The 25,712-nt window shown below is 40.3% G+C and overlaps 2 protein-coding genes across 9 annotated transcripts in view; one reads left to right on the top strand and one right to left on the bottom strand.

The window, feature by feature from the left end:
* The window catches only part of LOC307021941 (uncharacterized protein), a 53,851-nt gene that overhangs the window by 18,314 nt on the left and 9,825 nt on the right, over positions 1-25,712 (top strand). For 2 of the 8 annotated variants that reach the window (XM_079654480.1, XM_079654477.1), the window contains exon 1: positions 24,409-24,828. The exons of 2 other annotated variants lie outside the window; for them this stretch is intronic. The gene's annotated coding sequence lies outside the window, so the exon portion shown is untranslated. Of the gene's footprint in view, positions 1-24,403; positions 24,829-25,712 lie in introns of those variants that run through there. 4 more of the 8 variants (XR_013803273.1, XM_079654483.1, XM_079654482.1 and 1 more) reach the window with 4 other exon arrangements.
* LOC307022845 (transmembrane protein 74-like) lies at positions 16,982-19,296 on the bottom strand. Its single transcript, XM_079655747.1, has 2 exons — positions 18,936-19,296; positions 16,982-18,574 (listed from the first exon to the last, which is right to left on the bottom strand). Exon 2 carries the CDS (start codon positions 18,562-18,564, stop codon positions 17,788-17,790), a length of 777 nt encoding a protein of 258 aa, XP_079511873.1. The 5' UTR covers positions 18,565-18,574; positions 18,936-19,296; the 3' UTR covers positions 16,982-17,787.

Genomic DNA, 25,712 nt, shown 5'->3' with positions numbered 1-25,712 from the left:
GTTTGTTTCCAATGGAAGCCTGTTTGCGCCACAGGAACAAAAAATCAAAATCCTGTAAGTCATTATAATGACTTAGTTATCTCATTATATTGAATTAATATCTCATTATATTGACTTAGTTATCTCATTATATTGACATAGTTATCTCATTATATTGACTTAATATCTCATTATATTGACTTAGTTATCTCATTATATTGACTTAGTTATCTCATTATATTGACTTAGCTATCTCATTATATTGACTTACTATCTCGTTCTTTTGTAGCTTCCTCTGTAGTGTCCGTAGGCTTAGTTTAATATTGTGTGATTCCTCCAAAACCACTCAAATGTCCTTATTTGTGAATCCGCGTCTAAAGTATTCTTCCATTATAGTATCCATTAGTTCAGCTAAGTGTGTCCCACACACTTGCTATTGTTGCTTTAGTGTAAAGGGATGAAAGCTAATTTAAAAATGGCTCTTATATGATAGTAAGTCCTTATAATGAGATAGTAACCCAGCTAGAAATGTTTGGTTCTAGAAACATTCTGAGAATGTTTTCTTTTGGTTCCCAGAACGTTCTTCTGAAAGGTAGGATAACGTTCTCTAAAAACATTCTTAAAATGTTTGGTGATAACATTGACAGAACATTATGCCCTCCTATTCTTAAAGCGTTTTCAGCGGATGTTTTAGTTTGGTTCCCAGAATGTCCTTCTGAAAGGTAGGATAACGTTCACTAAGAAACATTCTTAAAATGTTTGGTGATAACCTTCTTAAAATGTTTTTGATAACATTGTTAGAACATTATGCCCTACTATAATTAAAACGTTTTCAGCGGGAGGTTTTATTTTGGTTCCCAGAATGTTCTTCTGAAAGGTAGGATAACGTTCTCTAAAAACATTCTTAAAATGTTTTTGATAACATTATGCCCTACTGTAAAACGTTTTCAGCTGCAAGTTAGATTTGTTTATGTTGCCAGAATGTTATTATGTTAGAGAAGGATAACATGCTTTATGTTTAAAACATTATGCAAATGTTCTGTGGTAACAATTTACTAACATATTTTTACATTATTAGAACATAAAGACATAATATTCCTATAATTGTTCAACTCAAAATTCCTGGGTAAGTGGACTGACCACTGTGGTCATTTGGATGATTTTGATAGTTTACTTAACTATTGGAATTTGACTATTAACACATGTAAAAGGATGACTCGGAATCAGCTGGTGAGCATAACATTTGTTTATTAGAAAAGGGGAGCTGGGAGTGGCAGGCGCGCCGGATTCATTTTAGAATTGGGGGGGCCAAAAAAAGTGTGTGTGTATGGCCCAATCCCAAACTACGCCCTAGACACTCCCCCTCCGTGACGGAGTGAACTCCGTGGAGTGACACATGAGGCTCCCTCCTGTCAGATGGAGGGAGTAAATACAGCGGCAAGCTTTGGGACAAACTCCCCTCTCTCCGGCAGAAACAGGAAATGCCGTAACGGCTACAACGGTTTCAAATCAGCATGTCTTTGACAAAAAATGTAAATGAATAACTCAAATAAAACTCCAAACATCTTTAATTGTGTTACTTTTTTGTAAAGCTCTTAGTTTTAAACCTGATGTTTATAAGCTTCTTAGTGTTTGCAACAGTCTGTAAATATACACAATTTTATAATAAAATGCACACATTCACCTTTTTCTAGACTAAACACAGGTATGATCCTACGTAAAAAAAAAAAATGAGGTTATCATGAGGTTGTTAACATCGCAATTTATCACTATCGTTTAGTGGTTTTGCAAAGAATTAACCACTCTGTTTTTGTACCATTCTGCGTTGAAGTACCTTCTCTTTGCCCAAATAATCTACTAGCAGTCTCCTTTTTTCTGATAGTTAGCTGTACAGCTTTAACCGCCTCAATGTCCCGACAGCAAACCTCCATGCAGTTGGAACCAGCCTGTTTCGGTTCAACAACGGCGGCGGTGGGGTCGGCGGCGGTTTTGACAGTTTCTGCGGCCGCAGACTAGAGCTGCTGCTTTTGGGTTCATCTGGCTTCGCTGTTTGAAGAAGGTCCAGCCTCCGGAGATGTGGTAGTCAGGGATGTGACCTTCCAGTCGTTAAATTTAAGTTTAGATTGACCGTATTTAGTTTTCTTCTGCGCTGGTTCTTCTGACATGTTTGCAAGTGTATATATTCTTTATATCTCTAGGTTAACGGCTGACACACACAGCAGAACAACGTAACAAATAAAGTAAACAACGTAACAAATAAACAAATCTAAGCTTTTTTATTGGTTGTAATTTACATGGATACATTTGAATGGTGTTACAATGTCCTATTTGATTGGGTTAAAATGTACATATTCTTCCTGTTATGTCTGCCTGCTTTATTTTTACCTAATGCAAAGTGACCTGCTCCATCGAAATCGTTCGCATTGACCCGAAGACACATTTTGATTCCTAGCTTTCTAATGAGATCAGGATTGTTTTTGTACTCCAAATATTAAGCAAAATATGTCACATTATATAATGACTGTTACAGAGTCATCGTTTTGAGAAAAAGGCCTTTAAAGTGTTTCTCTTCTCTGGAATCCATCGATCTGATTGATTATTAGCGGAGCAAATGATCAAAAATACTACGGAGGGAAGATATTTTCGTTTGGATTACTGCACTCACGGGAAACACCGGCTGTTGTTATGCCTGTTGTGACGTTAAATTACTCAGTTCTCCGCTTGTAATTATGCCATTACAAACTTCAAACCTGTATTTATCATCTGCATTTGCCGAAACAAGTTTAATATTCTGAAAGCCAAGACTTTGTTTATTTGAAATCAGATGAAAACGAACTGTAACGGACCCTGCCGTGTTATCTATGATTACTATGCCTTACATTCATAATTTCAGCGGGAGGGAGGGGGAGCGGCGCTGCGGAAGAGCAGAGTGGCCAGTGAGAGGCGAGCTGTGGACTTCCCTTTACAAGCTTAAAAAATGCGTGTAGCTAATGAGATTGAATATACAGTATATAACAATACAAAATAACAAAATATACACAGCTAGATCAGATCGCGTTTTAGATGCGACTTTAGAGTAGAGGGGAATTATTGAAACGGGATTTGTATAGTGTTCCGCGCCGCGTGTATATACGTGTGTGTTTGTGTATTTTTGCGTTTGTGTGTATTGTGTTTGTTTCCCGGGGAAAAGACTCACGAGAAACACAGGCTGTTGTTATGCCTGCAGTGACGTTAAATTACTCCGTTCTCCGCTTGTAATTATTCCGTTACAAGCTTCAAAGTTGTAGGCCTATTTATCATCTGAATTTGCCGAAACAAGTTTAATGTACTGAAAGCCAAGACTTTGCTTATTTGAAATCAGATAAAAACAAACTGTAACGGACCCTGCCGTGGTATCTATGATTACTATACACCTTACATTCATAATTTCAGCGGGAGGGAGGGGGAGCGGCGCTGAGGAACAGCAGAGTGGCGAGTGAGAGCTGTCATCTTCCCTTTACAAGCTTCAAACATGCCTGAAGCTAGTGAGACTGAATATAACAATCAAAAATAACAAAATGTACACAGCTAGATCAGATCGCGTTTTAGATGCGACTTTAGAGTAGAGGGGAATTATTGAAACGGGATTTGTACAGTTTTCCGCGGCATCTGCTGCTGCGAAAATGTGGGGCAGGGCTGAAAAGTGGGGGGGCCAATGGCCCCCTGGCCCCCCTGCTTCCGGCGCCCTTGGGGAGTGGAGGTTGGTTATGGCAGCAGTGGGAAAGGTGGAGAGGCCTGGCTGGTCTTGAGAGTGTGGCAGGCCTTGGATTCCTCCTGGGAGAGACACAAAAATGAGTGTGAGGCAAAAGCAGGCAAAGTTGTCAATAGATCTGCTGGCAAAAAGCTAGAGCGGCACGCAACAAACCTTTCAAGACAACAATCCGGCAGGGAATGAGTGCAGGCTGCAGGTTGTGGCTGATGAGCAGGTTGCAGGTGTGGTTGATTGGAGATTGCTCCCAGCCGTGTAGAGCAGACCAGCAGGCAGGTGGGGGGGGAGAGAGACACACACGAGAGGTTTCTCAATACTCCTATCCTCGGCTCCTCTCCTCAAGACTTGGTGCCGCCCACAGGAGATACGAGCGGAGGACTGAGGAGGGGAACCGAGGAGAGAGGAGTGGAAGCAGCAGGCGGTTTGAGAAATGAGAACTCCTCTCCTCTGAGCGTCATTTTAAAGAGACGTCCATTAATGATGACAGGAGGCACAGCAGCACTCTGATGGACAGATGTGTTCATGACGACTTATATATATTTACTTTTAATTCATTGACAGTAACAATAACAGGCTACAGATGTGGACATATACACACAGACACACATATATTTATATGAATATACACAATTTCAGAATCAAACAAGTATGAGAGCACTCTCATAATAAGGTAACACAATCAGAGACTGGATATATCCCCCTCCCCCCCCCTCTCTCTCTGGTCGCTCAAATGGGGAATTGAAATTACGGGCCAAAAGTTGTACAAGTATTAAAAGTAAGCACCAAACCAACTGAGACCTGTCTGTCCGCCGCATCTACGCACTGTACAACACACACCTACACACTGTACCACGCACACACCTACACACTGTACCACACACACCTACTTCTCCTAAAGCATAATCAGGCTACAGCCGTTGTGTATTTTATTATGTGAAGCACTAAATGGTCCTAGAAAAATATCGACTCTTTGTTTGTAGATATCTACTAAACTACAGCATACAAATACAGAAAGTAATGTAGGCCTGTTATACTGAGTGATATATATTTTACACACTGCTCTGCTTTCTGCACGGACCTCACAGCTGTTCTCACTGTAAACATCGCGTTGCGATGAAAGCAGACAGTTACTAAAATAATATCCAAGGGATGCATGCAGAGCTGTCATTGGCTGAGATAAGTCCGGCCGTGCTCCACGCCTCCACCGTTCCCGGAAATGCATCCGTGGAGGAGCCGTGGAGGATGCATCAGTGTCTCCTCGGTTAGAGCTCCTCCAGAGAGCCTCCTCGATGCTCGATGCTCGGTCCTCGAAGTGCATTTAGAGAAATGAGATGTCCTTCAAAATGGCGCGCTGAAATTCATTTCCGGGTCACTACCGGAGGACCGAGGAGTCAAGGAGTCGAGGAGTCGAGGGGTCGAGGAGTCGAGGAGTCGAGGAGGGGAAATTTGAGTATTGAGAAACCTCTACTGTAGAAACAAACACATACAAACACTAATAGGGGTTTCAGGGACGGGCAGTGATAGTCGGTCATTTCTTCTATATGTCTGTCTTTGGTTTTCTAAGTGTTATTCGATCCATATGAAAATAGAGATATGTGCATAAACAACAAAAACACTTGGGGTATAATGTTCAAACAATGTTATCACCAAACATTTTAAGAATGTTTTTAGAGAACGTTATCCTACCTTTCAGAACGAACCAAAATAAAACTTCTTGATGAAACCATTAACTAGCTGGGAACTCAGACATACCTACGCAAACATGCAATATCATGAATTATGTGCTTGTTTTTTTATTTAAAAAGGAAAATATGGTGACATCAGATTTTTTTTAAACACCCTTTTCAAACCAATGCAACAAGTTTGTTTTTAAAGCGCACTACAAATACATCTGACGTTGACCATGTCCGTGTTATAAAGAACATCCTTAATGTGTTACCCCAACAACGTCCAAAACACATCCTTAGAATGTTGCAGGCAAAAAGTTCCACCTTTGTTAACATATCACATTAAAGGAACGTTTTATAAAAAAACTTTCTGTCATCTCAAGCCTTAATAATATCCTCAGAAAAAAACTTAGCCAAAGTTGTGAGAACGTTCCCCCGCTAGCTGGGAAGTCATTATAATGAGATAACTAAGTTAATACAATGAGATAGCTAAGTCAATATAATGAGATAACTAAGTCAATATAATGAGATATTAATTCAATACAATGAGATAACTAAGTCAAAATAATGAGATAGCTAAGTCAATATAATGAGATAGTAAGTCAATACTAGAGAATGCAATTCCTGAAGAAATTGCTAGTGGGAATGCTTTATGCTGAAAAGCTGACGCTGAATTGCTATGCTGAAATGTAATGTGTAAGAAGAAAGTGAAGAATTTAGATTGAAATGATACATGAACACTGGGGGCTTGAATGTGTGATGAGAGAAGAAAATAAAGTAAAAAGGAGTGGAAAAGCAGCAGAATATTTGAACTGCAAACTTTTGAACTAACTTGATGGCGAATGATCTGTCGCCATGCCAACGGCATTTGATGACACCCCGTAATACGCTTAGATGCGTTGATGGCTGCATCGTTACCAAACCTATGAAGTTTTGGGCCGTTTGGAGCATTTTCACTGAAGTTATGAGAAAACCGTGTTTCATGGTGAGCGTTGTGTTGCCATGGCAACGGCATTTGAAGAAATCTCAAAACTGTCCCGTAGATGTCTTCACGGCTGGACTGTTAGCACACATGTGAAGTTTGAGCACTTTTTGAACATTTTCATAGGAGTTATAGCGACATCGTCTTTTATGGCGAGGGAAGCGTTTCCATAGAAACGGCATATGGTGAGATCTCAGATTTAGCGTAGAGTTGTTGAGGCATGGACCGGTGATATACAAGTGAAGATTGGGGGACGATCGGACCGTGTCCATTGGAATTACAGCGACATCGTGTTTCATGGCGAGTGATCTGTCACCATGGCAACGGCATTTGATGACACCCCATAATACGCTTAGATGCGTTGATGGCTGCATTGTTACCAAACCTGTGAAGTTTTGGGCCGTTTGGAATATTTTCACTGAAGTTTGAGAAAACCGTGTTTCATGGCGAGCATTGTGTTGCCATGGCAACGGCATTTGAAGAAATCTCAAAACCGTCCCGTAGATGTCTTTACAGCTGGACTGAAGTTTGAGCACTCTTGGAACATTTTCATAGGAGTTAATGTAAAGCAACATCGTCTTTTATGGCGAGAGATGCGTTTCCATGGAAACGGCATATGATGACACCCCATAATTGACGTAGAGCTGTTGAGGGCAGGACCATTAACCATTATCTGAAGTCTGCTGCTCTGAGCATGTCAGTTGGAGCGATGACATCATCGTGTTCCATGACACAGGTGTTTATATTTGAGCTAAGGAGGTGTCCAGAGATCAAAGGTTTCCATTGTTCTGAATAAACCTGTTACATGTGAACGTTTTGTTGAAAACCGTAGCAGATATCGGTGAAATTTCAAAGCGTGAAGCATCTCAAGGACCTTGAGTATCTGAAGTGTGCTTTTTGTGTACTTTCAGGTCAATAATGTGGCCTTTTTGGCAGATTAACTAAAGGTGTGCGGCTGCTGCTGTGAGGAAATATCTGCCTGAAATTACAATGGGCTTTAATGGAAACATGTTTTTGTCACTTCATGGCCTCAAGAGGCATTTTGTTTAATTATTTTTTGCTTAATTATTTGTCATTTTTCAAGCTACGAGATGTTTTCCTACGTTTGTCATGAAAAAGTATTTCTCGGGAATGTAGGGTTTGGGAATTATGGCAGTTTAAAAAAAAAAATATGAAGGCAAATTTCAAACCGTCCTCCACTCTAACTCTGACATCACGCACTCTGCCTTAACGAGCTGCGCAATCTTAAAGTTAAAATGTTAAAAATGTGATGAATTATGGGCTATATCTCGGGAATTATGAAAGTTATGAATGAGAAAAGTAATCGCCATCGATTCCCGACCGAGCTGAACCTTTTGATGTTTGAACGGAATTTCTGCAATGTGGAATGTGGGAGAAGAAGAGGGCCAAAATAACAGGCGGAATAATAAAGAATTTCGTGCGTAGAAGAACAGATAGTAGGAATGCTCTTAACAGCATTCCCACTAAATAAGGAGATAACTAAGTCATTATAATGACATAGAGTTTTTTTTTTCCTGTGGCTTCCATAATTTCCTCCCCCTTTTATTATGTGTAAATGATTATGTGCCAAAACAGTTACAAATTAAAAAACATCTTCTCCAACTTCACGACACATGCTTTGCATTTAGAAAACATTCACCAACGTCACGATACATGCGCAGCGTTTACAAAAAGCGTTGCATAAACGAAACGCTACAAATATACAAGACATTGCAACAAGCACAAAACACCACGGACACGGGGACACTAAAAAGTGACGCACACAGATGGGACTGGACATGTGTTGACATTTCAGGGATTATAAAGATGGCTGTGCCATTGATTTTTGAAAGTTACCTAAAATGTAAATTCTGCTTATTTTAACAATGTGATCGGATGATTCCTTCCAATATTATTGAAAATATGGTGTTAGCTCGAGAGCTAACCTTGCTAACTTAGTCAGTTTAAACATACTGACAAAAGATTTACAATATAAAAACAGACTATGCGAGAGTGACAATTAACCAATTCTATAATTCCCTAACTTCAACAAGCGCTCCGGTCCCAGCTGTGTGCGTCACTCTTAGTGTGCCTGTTTCCGTGGTGTGTTGAGCTTCTTGCAGCGCTTCTTATTTGCAGCGCTTCTTATTTGCAGCGTTTCGTTTATGCAGCGCTTTTAGTAAATGCTGTGTATGTGTTGTCAAGTTGGTAAAGATGTTTCTACATTTGCACGTGTTTTGGCACATTTCACATTTGTGTTCATACTTCCATCCTTTTTGAAGCTACGACAAGTATTTTTAGTGATGAAAACAGAATATAATATTCTGTAACAAAATGATACTTTGAAAAGAACCGTTTTGCTTTTACTTTTAACTTGTAATGGAGTATCTTTAGATACCCCCCCCCCCCCCCCCCCCCCCCCCCCCCAGCTCACCAGCTGATTCCGATGTCAGTTTGAGCAGGATTTCAGCTTTTAAAACCTCTGAGCTGATAGAATAAAGCTGATAAATGATGTGGAAGGTGATTTGACTCCCCCCCCCCCCCCTTTCTTTTTTCTTCGCTCTTTTCAGTCCTTTCTCTCATGGAGCTGGGACTTAGTCTGCCTCCCGTTGCTATGCAACAATCGGAGAATCATTATTGAATAAGTCATTAACTTAAGGCAATAGTTCAAGAGAGGCATTTCAGACCAGGAGGCATGATCGTACTCTTAATGTATTAAGCCAACAGAACAAAGTGGGGGGGGGGGGGGGGGTTCTGTGCGGTGCACTTCTCTGTGCTCGGTGATGAGTGGTTATGACAGATGATAATAAGTGTCTGCCGGATGCTGATGTAAAGCCTCTCCTTCTTCCTGGTCCCCAGTGTCCACAACCACACCCAGGCTCTTGACCCCAGTGACCCCTTCAGCAATCCAATTCCATTTCCTGCTGCCAGCTGCCCTGAATGATTACTCTGACTAACTCCAGTCATAGGGAGGCGGGGGCCCCAGGCTGTGTGTGTGTGTGTGTGTGTGTGTGTGTGTGTGTGTGTGTGTGTGTGTGTGTGTGTGTGTGTGTGTGTGTGTGTGTGTGTGTGTGTGTGTGTGTGTGTGTGTGTGTGTGTGTGTGTGTGTGTGTGTGTGTGTGTGTGTGTGTGTGTGTGTGTGTGTGTGTGTGTGTGTGTGTGTGTGTGTGTGTGTGTGTGTGTGTGTGTGTGTGTGTCCGTGTGTGTCCGTCTGTGTCCGTCTGTGTCCGTCTGTCTGTCTGTCTGTCTGTCGGGGTGTGTTCAGTGCTTTGGCAGAGTGTGGGTGTGTGTGTCGTTTTTTATTACAGGTTTGATTTTGTGTCTGGGAGAGTCCCCTGGCAGAGCAAACACAGACACCAATTAAAGCTGCTGCAGCGTGTGCGCCTTTACATCACTAATAATGTTCCTCAAGAAGAGAAACAAGCCATGCTAACCCTCCTTGTACTGATCTCAGATTCTTCTTAATCAGATACAAGCAACGAGGCCCTACATTTTCCCAGGTATTAAAAAAGAACGCTGAGAGGACATAACCGAGGTTTAAAAAAGAACAACACACTTTATGAGAATGAGTATATTTATATTCCTGGGGTACTGACAAGGTACTTAACATCCTCATGGTAACCATGAGTGGTAATAAAGATCAAACTATAATACTACACTATTATATTATATTGTTTTAGGGCGGCTCAGTCTGTAGGGAATTGGTATGGGAACTGATCTATATAATACGGAGTGTGCACTGGGAGCAGGAGGCTGCCGACGTGCCCTTCACCCTAACCCCCATCATCCCTGACGCCGGACAAACTCCATATCACAGCCTGATGCTCTGAACATCTCATCCATATCTATAAAGAATTCAGACATCAGATCTATTATCTGTATCAATGTACTGTGTGTGCGAACCAGTTAGGTGTAACTTGACTGCACTATTCAAATGCATTTATATAAAGAAGAGCCTTTTCAACTAATCAGTACTTTTTAAAAATACAATATTTTCCAACTTGTTTCAACTACAATTGTGTTTTAATTATATTTCGGTTAACTTGAAAGTCGTTATTGATTATATATTTTCAAAATCCATGATGCATTATACAGATATTCCAAATAATACGTATAAAATAGCTACAGTATTCTAAAAGTGAGTTGAATATACTGGAAGAACAGCTTAATAAAAGAGATACTTATTTAAGTGCATCTTAATGCTTTCTTAAAGTCAAGTTCACTTCAATGTATTTTAATGTGTCTTAATCGCATGTATAATGTATATATGAATTAGGACATTGTTAGTCAAAGTTAGACTCAGAGCACTGTGTGTGCTTTTAATTGAACAACATAAGAAATAATTATATTCTGACAGCAGCTGTTGAATTGTTTGTTTGAATGCATTGCCATGGAAACACTATTGATAATCAAGCCTTGATCACACAATACAAACACACCAGTTAGCACCAGCTCTTAACCTCATTTAAGAAATGACAGTAGTATTAAATGGTGATTTACACTTAGAACAATTTGCATTACACAAACCAGTTCTTACTTCTTTTGAAAAATGTTTGCACAAATGTAGTGCCAGCTGCAAAAAAATAGATAAGATTATCAGCAAATTGAATAGCAACTTGTTTCAAATATATGTTTAGTGTAAACATAAACTAACAAGATTTTAAATAGCATTGCCCCAAAGATAAATGCAACACCTTCATTCATAATGCTTATAACATTATTCTTTCAACCTAACATGACTAAATGAGCAGATTATTCTAAACTACATACGGCTCACTGTGAAACACTTATATTTATCCATGTATTCTGATATAAATAAACCGTCTACTTTTACAACCCGTAGGCTGTTGAGTTTCTTTTCTTTGTTATTTTTCCAAATCTGTTCTATATTTAAGTTGTGAGCCACATTACAGTGACTTCCTGTTTCATGACAATAGAATAAACACTACTCAAATCTGAGTTTAGCTCGTTTTAATAATGCTAGCGTTATAGTAGTAATAATAATAATAATAATAAATGATATTTCTATAGCGCTTTTCTCTAACTCAAAGATGCTTAATTAATAATAGTAATAGTATCTTAAATAGGCCCTATATTGCTTCTTGGGGTTTTCCCTTTCCTGTAGTCGTGTCTTCTTTGGGTTTTTGTTCATTTAAATAGTCTGCAGAGTAACATCACTATGTAACACTCGCGCTTCTAATGGCTAGTGCTCAAACACATCGTAGGTGATATGCTAAGGGGCGGGACATCTTCAATAGGTTGACCAATCACAACAGAGCCGGCCAGCTAACCAATCAGAGCAGACTGGGCTCTGGTGTCAGACAGAGGGTGAAAAGAGGTGCTGCAGCACAGGCAGTATGAGAGAAATAAAGGGCTTTTTGAACATTAGAGCATGGAGACATGTCCCAGGAGAGGAGCTGAATGTGATCCTGAAAATGGGCAGAATAGGGCCCCTTTAAATCTAGGTCATAGTGACATGCTGGGAATGTAGAAGATATCTTATACACACATGTATTGATGGATAAATGAATGTCAGATGGCAGATTGGCTGAGTTTTGACTCATTTGAAAACAAGTTTTTGGGTTAAGATTAAAATATTTCATTTTTTTACTTTCAAAATAGTTTCAGCACAATAAAGTGAGATAGACTACAACCACACATATAATGTTTAGTTACTTAAATAGACGATTAGACTTTTGAGGGTTATGTTGTTGAAAAGTCCTCATTTCATTTCGAGGGCTCTTATGTCCACTGTAATTCCCAGTAACAATGTGATGACAGAATAAGACATTTCGAGCATGGTTACAGATAAATATCTGATTATCTAAGTCCTTAGCGGTAAATGTCAAGTGTTGATGTCAGAGTTGTTTCTACTGAATAATTTTGAATGAATCTAGTGGGAGACTTATGAGCAACAGTTTGAAAGACTGGCCTCTGCACAGACTCAACAGACCAGAGTGCATTGCAGATTCTGTTTTAAATCACAAGGCTGACTTTCATGTTCATATTCATCACTCTGTTGCTTTTGCTATGCTATACCACGCTCTCCTATCCCACGTACTTTACGCAACAAGAAGCTCGCAGCTGTTCTCTCTGATGCCTGTCGAAAATTCAATATGGGATATGTAAGAAATCACTGAAGCAGATGAGTGTGATTCAAAATGTGAGCACAAACTAACTTTCCCTCTCATAGCACCAGACACCTGTGATGAAAACCAGACATACTAGTATTAGGAATCAACTTCATATTTAATTAAAGGTCAGCTTATTCTGCCTTTTGTAATTACATTAACGAGGCGAGAGAGAGAGAGCGAAGGTCGTGTGGAGGATAATGTGATCCTGCTGGCCGTAAGCACTCCCAATTACAGAGGCACAGCACTGCTTTCTGCACACTCTGAGCATTCACAGCATCTTCTGTCAGAGCAGGCCATCCATTACTTCCTACTGCCTTGAATGCGATGTAACATTTCCCTTCAGTTTTGCAGCTTTGGTTTTTAATAAGCGTGCTAAGCGAGCTTGATTGAGGCAGTTGTTAAAATGCTCTGGGATTTCTTTTTCTTTTTCCCACTGATTCACAGGCCTCCCACGAGCAATTAAGCCCAACGCCAATTACCAGGAGAGCTCTTCCCCCGGGGTTTGTTGACTCTCTCTGCTTTTGAACATCTGCAGTCAAAAGCCCCAAGTGTATTCGGCGTAAACTGAGCTTCCTCCGACATCGGTGCTCAACCACAAAATCGAATTACACCTCCTGTGGTAGTACTATTTGCGCTTCAGCAAGCAAACACAAGCATCTCTCCAGCATGTCACATTTGTATTAAACAGAATGTCTTCGGGAATGAACACGGATTCATGCAATTGTTTTTCTCACATCTGTTGAAAAGGAAGGCAGAAGCAGTGACATCGCTGCTGGTTCAGTATTTATTTCCCTTGCAGCTACATGTGGTACACACAGGCCTGCAATCATAAGAGTCTGCATCGGCATCTATCCACTGGAATGGGGGCATCAGAAGAAGTAGCAATGCATTGTTCAACATCAAGGAGGGTCAGAGATCATCATAAGGCAAACCACTGTCCAACACTGAACAGGATTTCAGGAAAGCAAATTTAATGTTGTACCTTTAAAAAAAAAAAAGAAGTAAAATACTGTTATGCACTTGAAAGAGTTATTGGTTGCTGTTATTGTTGCTGATGTCCATGATGGATGTGAAGAGGTGTATTATGATGCATATTTCTGTGTAAATAATTACTAAGATTATCTGAAATTCATTTTAGGCTTACGTTATATGGGTTAGTCAATGTGATTTAAATAAAGGTTACTAAAATGACTGAAAGATCCCCTCTTCACATCACTAACACTTATTTTCCCTGGCTCACTGAAGGGTTGGGCGCTGGGCCTTGCGGTGATAACAGCTAGTTAAGATTTGTTTAGATGGTCACCTCCCCTGCTAGCTTGCGCCGCTTCATACAGCTGTCCTCTGATTGGTTGCGCGACGAAAGGTCAGCGGTTAACGAGGTCAAAGTTGAAGTAATTTGAACTTTGAGAGCAGCACCATTCCGCTCTCTCCATTGAAACACAGCGTCAGCGCCGAGCTGTTTGAATTCTGGTCATTTGAAGGCAGCTCAAGGCCAGATTCAACCCGTGTCCTTCAAATAAACCAATATCGATATTGCCACGATATTGTAGGGCTGCCTACACAAACAACTTACTCAATGAGAATTTTATAAAATAATCACAGTATTGTGAATATAATGACTGTGGGCAAAGCAAACATAATTTAAGAGCAAGAACAGGTAACTTCAGAAAAATTACATCACGTTACTGTTTTGCAGTCTTAAAGCCTGGGTAAACAACCCGGTATTCAAGACGTGAACATGTGACGATTTACCATGCTAGGAGACGTGAAGATATCACGATTTCGTCCCTTCAAACGTGACAGTTACACGGTATTACTATACTAACCCATGTTAACCAGTGGAGAAATAACCGGAAATGCCAAGCAAATGCTACCCCGACGGTTGGTTGTTATTGTCAATATTAATATAATAATGATATATTTTGTAATAGTCACACTCGATTACGCCGATTTTCTTGATGCCCCAGCTGGTCGACACCTCTTTTAGCAGAAACAAAGGCTACATTAATGTATTACATCAATGTTAATCCATGCGTGTGGGTGTGGAACTAACGGACGTGACGTTTTGCGATTGCGTTGCCAGGCAACAGCTTAGGTTCATGTTAATTTACAAACTCTTCAACTACAACCGTAGCAGTGGCGGTTCTACGGGGTGGCACGGGGTGGCAGCTGCCATCTCAGAAAAATGCCTTGCCACCCCAGCTGCCACCCCATTTGGCAGCTTTGTTTTGAAAGAAAAGTTGTGGCTCATCGGACATTTATGAGAGAAAATCTCTAATGTCCGAGTGCAAGTGAATGCAGCACAAGACGCGAGCCTTGTAACTCCTCCCCCCCCCCTGGCGCGAGCTTGGAAATATGATTGGCGGCGATTTCATTTGAACGGGAGGACAGCGCAAAACGAGAAGCATTTCGGATACAAGTCGACAGAAGGAATGAGGTATTTGCGGTCAGGGTATGGCGGGGTAAGCTACAGCCATACTAATAAATGGCTTAGCCCCACCATGAAAAATGATGTTAAAGTAAGCAAAATAAAGTCTGCCAACTCGCGCGGAGTAAATTTCACAGACAGCAGTTAGTAAGATTGATTTCAGTAGCCACTTGTCTGGAAATACCGAAGATTAGAAACGGTTTTGAAAACTTTTGTCACGTAATGATCGTCTTCTTAATAGAACATCTTTGATAATGTCTTCTGGCCAATCAGAATCACGATAACGGCGTGGTGTTGTTGCAGGAAGTCCCGTCGGAGAATACTTTTGCTGTAGTACATCTCGATATACATCGGTACAACTATAAGACCCTACGGTTTGATGATTGATAGGTGTGTGGATTGTCTTTCATTTTAACACACAGAACAATGGGGGCTATCCACCCTTATCCACAATGTAAAGTAATTCACACAGCCTTTTCCCTCTCCTCTCTGTGAGGAGCAGCAGGTTCAGCTTTCAGAACAAAGTAACAAAAAACTAAAATGATATTCATTTTATTAAATACCTCGTGTAGTAATATATATTTCTTTATTTTTCTTCTTAAGAGAGCACCAGAATGTGTATTTGATGTTAGTATTTAAAAAAATCTCCTGGGGGAAAATCCCCCCAGACCCCCCTGCAGGGGTTGGGTTTTCAACTCTTTGACCTGTGGGGAAATTGCAGGATTGGTTCCAGGTCGCCCTTTTTATTTACTACAAGACAAATGTGCCTTTTTATTTCATACAGTTCAATTTGGATTGACACAGGGAAATAATAAAAACCTCACGCGTGGCGTTTCACTGTCAAGGGGAGCCTGTATGTTATTACATTGCAAATACTTACTTGAGCCCCACCACTGTATGGGTTAGCCCTACCATAGATTACCCAACACAAATACTCTGGCGCCGCAACTGTTCGCGGTCTACTATGACAAAGAAGAGCCTGTCAATTTTGACTGTACTCAGCATTGAATCAAAACGCACCATAGCTTTAAATTTGTGTGGCGTTTTTCTGATCAAGATGGTAATCGCCACATTCAGCTGTTATAGGCATGCCAACTTGATGCTCTGCTCACGGATGAGTCGATGAGAATAATAAACTGTTAAGATGATTACCTTACATGTGTAAATATATGTTTCTTCTTTGTGGGGGTCTGCCCCCAAAAAACAGTTTCAAGTCCTGAGAAAGTCAAATAAGACGGTGTGTAAAACTTCACTGCCCAGCCAAAAAAAAGTAACCACTTTGATTTAACTAGGCCAGTAGGTACGGGCATTCCACTGGATAATAACTGCAGCGATGTATGTTTTAGCTGAATACACAGTTTTTTTTAACCCTAACTGATGCAGTTAGTCATTTCTTTAATGTTTGTTATTTCTGATGTAAAGTCAAGGTTGTAACTGTTTGCAATGAAGTTGTGGGGAACTGAACTGTTCCTTTGATTCTTTTGAATTATGATAGTAATTACTGGTCTTTCAAATTTGAAGGAGGGTGAGCAAGCATCTTGAGGAACGTTCATCATTAACAAAAAATATAGTTTATTTAATAATAACACTGAAAATGTGAATCATAACAGTGATTGACAGCTGATAGGAATAATATGATTGTTAATATTATCATATTCATAAAGACACACATTGATGAGACAGTTAATTAATGTATTTATTGCAGCAGTCTGCATATTTGGTACCCTTGCTGGTCTAAGAGTTAAACCAACTCATTCAGTTAAAATTCATTAAATTACGTGTGCCACCTTATATATTTATATTTAAGGCTTTACTGATGTGCCACAATAATCTCACCTAATGTTATTGAGTTAAAATATCAATATTGTGGCTTTCCAAGTTAACATTGATTGATATGACTGCGATTAAATCAGAATATACTTCTGCCAGAGGATGCCACCCCTCAAATTCTCCTGCCACCCTCTTGCCACCCCATGAATATTTGTCTAGATCCGCCCCTGAACCGTAGTAATATTTAAAAACATGTTAGAAGGCCTCACGAAATACTTTAATGTCCATTTTTATTTAAATGTGAAGGAATGTGTGTATAACAAAATACATCCGTCATAAACGAACCCGGAAACAGATGTAGTCAGCGCCGAGCTGTTTGGTCATTTGAAGGCAGCTCAAGGCCAGATTCAACCCGTGTCCTTCAAATAAACCAATATCGATATTGCCACGATATTGTAGGGCTGCCTACACAAACAACTTACTCAATGAGAATTTTATAAAATAATCACAGTATTGTGAATATAATGACTGTGGGCAAAGCAAACATAATTTAAGAGCAAGAACAGGTAACTTCAGAACAATTACATCACGTTACTGTTTTGCAGTCTTAAAGCCTGGGTAAGATAATACATATATCCTACTATGATATCCAAAGTCTAAGACAATATCTAATCTCACATGAATATAATGCCACACCCCCAGCAAAGTCCCAAATATTGTTATATACTACAGGTATGTTTTGGTATGTTTACTGAGCTCCTTCAAACCCTTATTTCAACTTTACTTTTTTTTGTGTGCTTGGCTAAGAACTGATCTGTTCAGGGCCGGCATGGACAGAATAACAGACTAACATTAACTCTGTCAGTGTACATAAAGGCATGTGATGAATGAAATAAGACCGTCTTGAAAAAATGAAAACATGACCTTTAAACATTTCCATACCAACAAAACGTAGCGGTTAGAAATGAAATAAAAAAGGGCGTGCATGGACCCCCCACTACATCCCCGATACCAGTACAGCACGAGTAGGATTTCCTAAATACTTTTTCTGAGTCTTCCCTCTTGTTCTGTCCACGCATTCAGCTGAGCACTTCTAAATCCTCCTCAGTTCCTGACACATGTGAGCAGGATTCCGAGCCAGCTCTCAGATTAATGGATCCGTACAACTTTGCTGCGTGTTTGGAATACGCAAAGGCTTTCCTCCTCATCATCTCCCCTTTCCACATGGAGATCATGAGCAGGGTGGAGAGCAGCACGCCCCCGAGGGTGAGCAGGCTCAGCCCCGCCATGACACAGCGGTCCAGATGGGCCCCCACCCTGGCTTTCTCCCGCTCCAGCCGCTCCATCTCCCGGGCGGAAACACTATCCGGGTCGGCGCGCACATCCCTGGGAACCGTGTAGGATATGGCGACCAAAGAGATACCGGTCAACAGGCATGTCACCGCGATGATGAAGCCGTAATCCACAGACTTCCCCGAAGCCTCAGAGGAGAGGTCTTCGTCGGACAGCAAGTAAAGTTCCGTGATGTCCTCCTCCTCATCTTCCTCCACCAAATCCTCCTCGTACAGTTCACTCGAGGAGCCCTGACTCAGTGTGCAGTTTTGTGGACTTGTCCCTATCAAGTTGACATCATCATCCTCAGCTCGCTGTTTGCAGGTGAAACATGTCTCTGCTTCCTCCTCCGGACGCGCGCCTCTCCAGTTCTCTGTCCATGGCACTGAATCCTGAAGCGCCTTGTTGACACTTTGCTGATTTAAACCCGGGGAGTTGTCTTTCAGATCGGGCTGGTGACAGTAAAACAGTTCGAGATCAGCCATTTGAGCACGGGGCTGGGTTTCCCGTTTTGCAAAGCCCATGCATCCGTCTCTGTCAGTGAAACACGCACACAAAAAGATGTTAAAACTACCTGAAATGACTTTTCTTTTGCAAGGTTTGTCGCTGCAAGCTACTTTATTCCTGCATCTGAAGTATTTGCACAGGCATAATTTCTCCTGCATGCATCGCAAGCATTTTAAAGTACAGCTGAGCAAGTATTAAATCACTCCCAAGACAATACACAGACAGTGCCATAATATAATTTCCGCTGCTCCGCTTATGTTTGCCTCTCCAATCGCTGCTCCAAAACACTTAGCAACCATGCGACAGGCTAATGAATCCAATTCCAACCATATTGTGTGCCTATCGTGATTCTCGTTTATTAAGTAACAACATGCGGTCTGCTGAGTACCTCTTTCCCCGTCTGTGGCTGCTCACATCGCCGGCTGCTTCTGCTCCCTGGTCAATCAGAGGGGAAGCTGTGGCAGACCCCTCCCACGGACCGGGCTTCAGCACACCGCCTCATGATTGTCGAGCCAGCAGCTCCCGGTACACGCTCACTAATCACATGAGTCAGGCGGCACACTGCACTGCGAGATATTTCACATTACTGTACCACCTCCTCATAACACACAGGGAAGTTATGAGCACTAATTGTTTGATTGATGGTTCATAAATTCTTTATGAGCTGTAAGTCATTATTACGAGCAACTTTTGGGTAGCCGGAGGTCTTTCTTGCTGGGGAGTGTTTTTTTTAACGGTGAAGTCATGAATTTCTCACGTTTTTAATGCAATGATTTAAGAGGGTCATAAACCATAAATACCAGCAATAGTATTCTGCTGTGAGCAGGGCCGTATCCATCTATCTATCTATCCATCCATCCACCTATCTATCTAGATCTATATATCCATCCATCCATCCATCCATCCATCTATGTATCTATATCTATCTATCTATCTATCTATATAACAATAGTCTTCATTTACAATATAGACAATAGGCATCATTTTAAAACAACATACATCTATTGCGGTTATGATGTCATAATAACATACAATTGTATAAAACACAATTTGCTTACATCTTTGTGCTCTTTTGAAAATCAAACAAAACAGATTTAAAAATGTTTTTAAAAGAATGCAAAGAAACAAGTGAAATGAACTAAATTGCTGAATTTCTTTTAATTCACTAGCAGGAGCGACAAGTGAGGAGAAGCAAAAAGTGAACAACGAGGGAGAGATTGAACAAAGAGAAAGAGTAGAGGACAGACAGAGTCATTAACAGGGAGAAGACAGAGAGACTAAAGAAGATGGAAGAGAGGCTGCAGGTTATGGAAAGGAGAGAGACATGGAAAATTAATGTTGACAATGTATTGTGATCATTGTAGCCTCTTCTGCATGTCCAGATCATTAATAGTAACAATCAAGTGATTCTTATGCATTACACTTTCAAAAATAATTGATGCTGCAGCCCACTGACATGGTTTGAAATCAATATATTATCCAATGTGTGACCCCCCACAGGACTTAAAAAGCACCTAACTAGATCTTGAAAATCTCGGGGGGTATACCCCCGAACCCCCCTAACATGTTTGGACCTCGGTATTTAGGAAATCCTGGATACGGCCCTGTCCGTACAAACCACTTTAAAATCATTTGTTAATAACCTTAAAGGGTTTTAAGGGAACAATGGTGACATGATAAGCTTATTTCTCTAAAGTGAGTATTTATGCGTTATTGATTGCTCAATGTAAAGTGTGTGTTCAGGCTCTTCTTTGGCAGGTCAAAGTTCAGCAAGAGCCCTGTAGCTAATAATCTGTTTTTTAAGGTTATTTCGGATTTTGATGGTTTATTTATTCAAGGTCTGATTGCAGTTTGAAATTCTGGTGAACATTTTTCTGTCCTAGGTTTGTGAAAATACACATATTTACCTTCTTGCAGAAAGAGACTTGATTGCAATCTCCTATCTTTACGGCCAATATTAGGCCACGGTCTGCAGCTAGTGAGTTTAGCTTGGCAAATAGCCTTGATCTGTCTGAAGTCATACTGTATGTCGTATTCCATCGTTTTAATCCGTACAGAAATAGGTGTTTGTATACAGACTTTTTCTGCATGTCTACAGAGCCATGATAGCTGATGTCCAGTCTTTATGCTAAGCTAAGCTGTAAGAACTGAAACAAGAGTGGTAATTGATATTCCAGTCCAACATTCAGCAAGAACGCAAAAAAAGCACATTGCCCAAAAGGTCAACCCATTCCTTAAATAGTGTAAAATAGGATTAAAATAGAAGAAGCACTATTTAGCTCAGCCCCACAAATTCCCAGTAATTCATATGACATTATATCTCAGTGTGATCAACAGCACTTAACCAAACAGGATCACTAGTCAAAGAAAGGTTGTATTAATTACTGTATTAACCGTCCTGCAAACGTATTCAACGTAATTATCGCTACAGTATGCTTTCAAACAATATTATTGTAACAAAAGAACGGCTCAAATCCAGAAAAAGGGATTCCCCTCCTGTGAAATTAGCCTTTTCAAATCTGGCCCATTTCCAGAGGAGCATCCTGCAGCTGGAAGAAACTTTGATATTCAATCACCACCATGTCCAATCCTTTACAGCCAGTTCTCAGGGAAGAGCTCGTATCTCCAAACTGGCAACTTTCCAGGAGCTAACAAATCAACAATACTGTCAGATGTACAAAAGAAGTTTAGAATATTAATTTAAGGCTTTTTCTTCGACGAACAGAAGGATAATTCCGTCATTCAATTTAATTACAGATTAAAATAAGATCATTACAAGGTTTTCAAATGACAGCCACAATATGCAGGAATGGGTAAATTCCACTTCCTGACCCCCTTATAGAAATCCTCCAGCTCCGCTGTCTCAGGAGAGCGCTGGAGCATATGTAGGCTGTACATAGCCAAAGGTTATGATTACAAAGCGCTTCAATGCTCCACCATTCAAGGTCATTTCCTCTCTTTACCAAGATCAACCACCCTGACGCTAACTGGTGCTCCACACGTGTTGTACGCTCTGTTAGCTGGGCATTTGGTGCCTTAGGGTGGCGTTAACATTTCTGACAGAGGAAGAGAGATGGCATACGGACTAAGAGTCTGCAGGGTCCAGGAGACAGTAAGTTCCTCTACTAAAGACATGCATGTGTGACACGTTAAAACTAAATATCATATGATTTGAAACCCTTATATTGCTGATTGGTCGCGTCCATTCGCCATTGTAACAAATAATCACTGATGTTCGGCCGTAACGGTGGTGGACTCATCAGAACAGAGTCGGCGAGCTGACCAATCAGAAAACAGTGGGCTCACAGGGAGGGGGGGGGGGGGGGGGGGGGGGGGGGCAGGAGCTCCAACAAGCCGTGCAGGACAGAGTGAATACACATACTTTACAGAGATGCTGTATGAGAAACCAATGTGAGTTTGGAAAATTGCACAAAATCTATTTTAGTATACCTCAACAATGGAATTATGATCAGTAGAAATGGCCATGACATGGGACATTTAAGGTGGGAGACAGAAAGGCTGGTGGGCTTCCTGGAACCAGAGAGAAAGTTCGGTCAGAGGCAGACAGGGTTGGCAGTGAGTGTGTAATCATGAGAGGCTTTAATACTGGCTTATTGGAGATGAGCTGCAGCTGGGAGCACAGGTGAGAGGATGATGATGATGATGATGATGGTGGTGGTGGTGGTGATGATGATGATGGTGGCGACGATGATGATGATGATGATGATGATGATGATGATGATGATGATGATGATGATGATGATGATGATTTCATAAAGGAGTGCAAGCACTTAAAATGAATTGATAAAAGCGTCTCATTTTTGGGAAAATACCATGTATTGACAAAATATCTGTGGACACCACTTTTTAATCCTTTGGCTTGACCTGTTGAATCCAGTAAAGGGAAATATTTACGCTAAAGCATACGATAACATTTTAAACTTAACTTTCACGGTTTCACGTATGGATTATTCCTCTACTGACATGCAAAAAAATTAAAAAACATGGCCATTTCTCAATGATGATTTACAATATTTTTCCACAGATGGTTGAAAATATGCTCCGGAATATATGTTTAGTGTGTGCTCTGTCAATGTGAAACACACATTATCTAGAGCTTTCTGCACACCACATGGAAACACTTCTGCACTTGTATACAGCAAATCTTTGCTGGAGCTACAGAAACAGTAGTATGAGAGGCTTATATTGGTTTTAAATGATGCAATTAAGTTGTTGAGTGCTAGCCAGCTGTTTGTGTTCTCTGGCGCTCCGACATGTGACGCGCTTCTTATTAGACATCTGATGTCAAATTGTATGTGTCACTTGGATGAGTCAGCAATACAGACGCCTGAGGAAAAGCTGCTCTGCTTCTCATTCAGGCTCAGAAAGCACCGGTTATCCTACACAGGAATGCTTTTTTTATATATTAAGATGAATTGTTGTGGATTTATCTTTTTATTTTATTTAGTTTGTGAGTCTGAAATAAAGTTTGATTTTAAATATTTAGATGCTGAGCTGAGGATGTCATAGCAGCGTTGTAATGGCTACAGTTAAATGGGTAAAGGGTTTTTATAATAAACATCACCCTAAAATACATGGGTAGGTACAAGATATGTCAAAGGCTGTACTTTCTCTCTTTTGCATTCATTTAAAGAAAATGGTATGATATTATACCATATAATATCTTCTTATTATAGACACATTCATTTCCAAACATTTGGTCTACCTACGCTGTAAAATGTATTATCTTTTCGATTTACACACGACATATATTGCATCTATTGCACAACAGAGAAGGGATGCCTCCTCTGTTGCTCTCCCTGAGGTTTCTCCCATTTTTCCCTTTAAACTGTGGGTTTTCTCCGGAAGTTTTTCCTTGTACGATGTGAGAGTCTAAGGTCAGAGGGCGTCGTTTTCTCATACTGATACTCTGCACAAACTGTGCTGTTGTATTTACTGTATAGTGTCCTTACTGTAAGGTACATATTATATGTACAGCCCTTGGCTCGACCAAAAATCGTTTTTAAAATGTGCTATATAAATAAAACTTGATTTGATTTGATATTGTCAGTTGTGGTCGTTTTTAAAGTTCAAGGAAAAGAGAGCATATATCTATAAATAACTGCAAAAGTTTGCTAAAACTTGCCCACATTCTTGTTGACTTCTTATAAGAATCATACAAAAAATTAAATAGGATTTAGGTTATAGTTGCACTTTTTTTTAACCCACATGGCTTCCATTGCATTCAATGAAACAGCAACAGATGTAATAAAGCAGTAAGCACACTATTCAACATGATCATTAAAACACTTTTCCCATGTGCTAATGATTCTTTAGAAAGTTAGAAAATTACTTAAAAAATATTAGCTTCTGTTCTGGGCAGATTTGGTCCTTGAGATGTTGACTCCATGGTTACGGTCGCGGTGACAGTCATCTTCGGGTTCAACATAAGATAAGATCTGATATACTTTATTGATCCCAAATTGGGAAATCTTTTCGTTGCAGCAGTAAAACTGTAAAAGTATTGCACATAATTAGAAATAACGTAGAACATGAGGGGCCGTACAGGCCGTAATTCATACTGGTCCTCTCACGCACATACATTCTCCTTTTACATACATATATTTTCACTCTTACATACATACATTCTCCTTTTACATAATATTTTCACTCTTACATACATACATTCTCCTTTTACATACATATATTTTATAATATATGCTTGTCTGAAGACAATATATGTATGCAAGAGAAGAATGTATGTATGTATGTATGAAGACAATATATGTATGCAAGAGAAGAATGTATGTATGTGTGAGAGAAAGTATAGTGGAAACGGAAGGAGTATGGTTGAAACGGAAGGCAGGTCCTTCTCGCGCTGTGATTGGCTCAGAAGGTCGAGCGGGGCGGGCTCATGTTCAGAACTTCGGATTTCAAATCAACATAACATGATGGAGGGAGATGAATCGCTTAGATTGCAGCAAGCATTAGGGGTTTTAAGGAACATTTTGTCAACCCCTGAAACTGTCACATCCCTGTCATCGTCCCTTGAGCGGCAGAGGACAGGCTCACAGGCACAGGAGCAGTACGTTACAAATAACGTTTCTCACAGCGCGGTGGAGAGTGAGCTGAGAGAACGTTTCAGACCTGCCAACTCCCAAGTCGCTTCGGCAGGCCAAGCAGATTAAGGAGGACAAACTGGAGGATCTTTGAGATACCAAACTCAGCTCCAACGTACATTGTAACTTAAATGGAAGTTGTCAATCTACTAAATTCAAAATGTATGTTTGCTTATTTAGCAACACACTTTAGCATGCTAAGTGGCCGTACAAATGCTGCATCTTTTACCGCCTGGTAAACGTGAGGCGCGTCGGCGGGTGCCAACTTTCAAGGCCGCTGAGGCAGGTTTTTTTAGGTGTTTATAAAAATATTGTCTTTGGAACAGCAGTGTTTTCCCTTGAAAACGACGTGTCTGTCTCTGCTCTACCCACATAATCCCACCAATGTGTGTATGACCACCAGACTCTGGGACAGTTTCATCTGACAGGCAATAAGACTGTTAAACACCTGAACTAAAAACATCCATAACATTCACCTGTGTGCAACTTACAAATTATGTATCACTTGTATACTCTTATGGCACTATTTTATTGTGTTTTGTTGCTCTATTGTATATGTGTTATTGTGTTGCTCTGTTGGAGGAGCCTGTGACCTAAGATTTTCATCAACATAACTACCCTGTAGCTATGTACGCATGACAATAAAAGCCTTGAATCCTTGAATAGACCTTAAAGGCTTTTATTTCCGATAAATACAATGACAACTAATATAACTGTGTAACACTTGTACACATGTCAATCGAGATGTGTAGAAAATTGAAGTATTTTCTTCTTCACACGCTTTTAAATTCCATGGACAATGACAAGTATGCTACTGTAATATTGAGCTACAACTTGATGAACTAACGTTACTAAATGTTGGATGAATGTTTAAGTTTACATATTTCAAACTATCACACTAATGTTTTTAGCTTGCTATGCTGTTGATTAGTCCCCAATCTGTTTAAGGTGGGGAATGTGAAATAATTTCACTTGCTAGCCGACAGCTAGTCAGGCTAACATATTGATGAACTTAATCTTGCTAGAAGAGGTTAATCAAAGTCTAT

This window comes from Notothenia rossii (genome assembly GCF_949606895.1).
Source record: "Notothenia rossii genome assembly, chromosome: 10".
NCBI classification, from domain to species: Eukaryota; Metazoa; Chordata; class Actinopteri; order Perciformes; family Nototheniidae; genus Notothenia; species Notothenia rossii.
This window is presented reverse-complemented; position numbering and strand designations above follow the sequence as displayed.

Coding starts and splice junctions, on each gene's coding strand:
- LOC307022845 (XM_079655747.1), bottom strand. CDS start 18,564: ATGGGCTTTGCAAAACGGGAAACCCAGCCCCGTGCTCAAATGGCTGAT.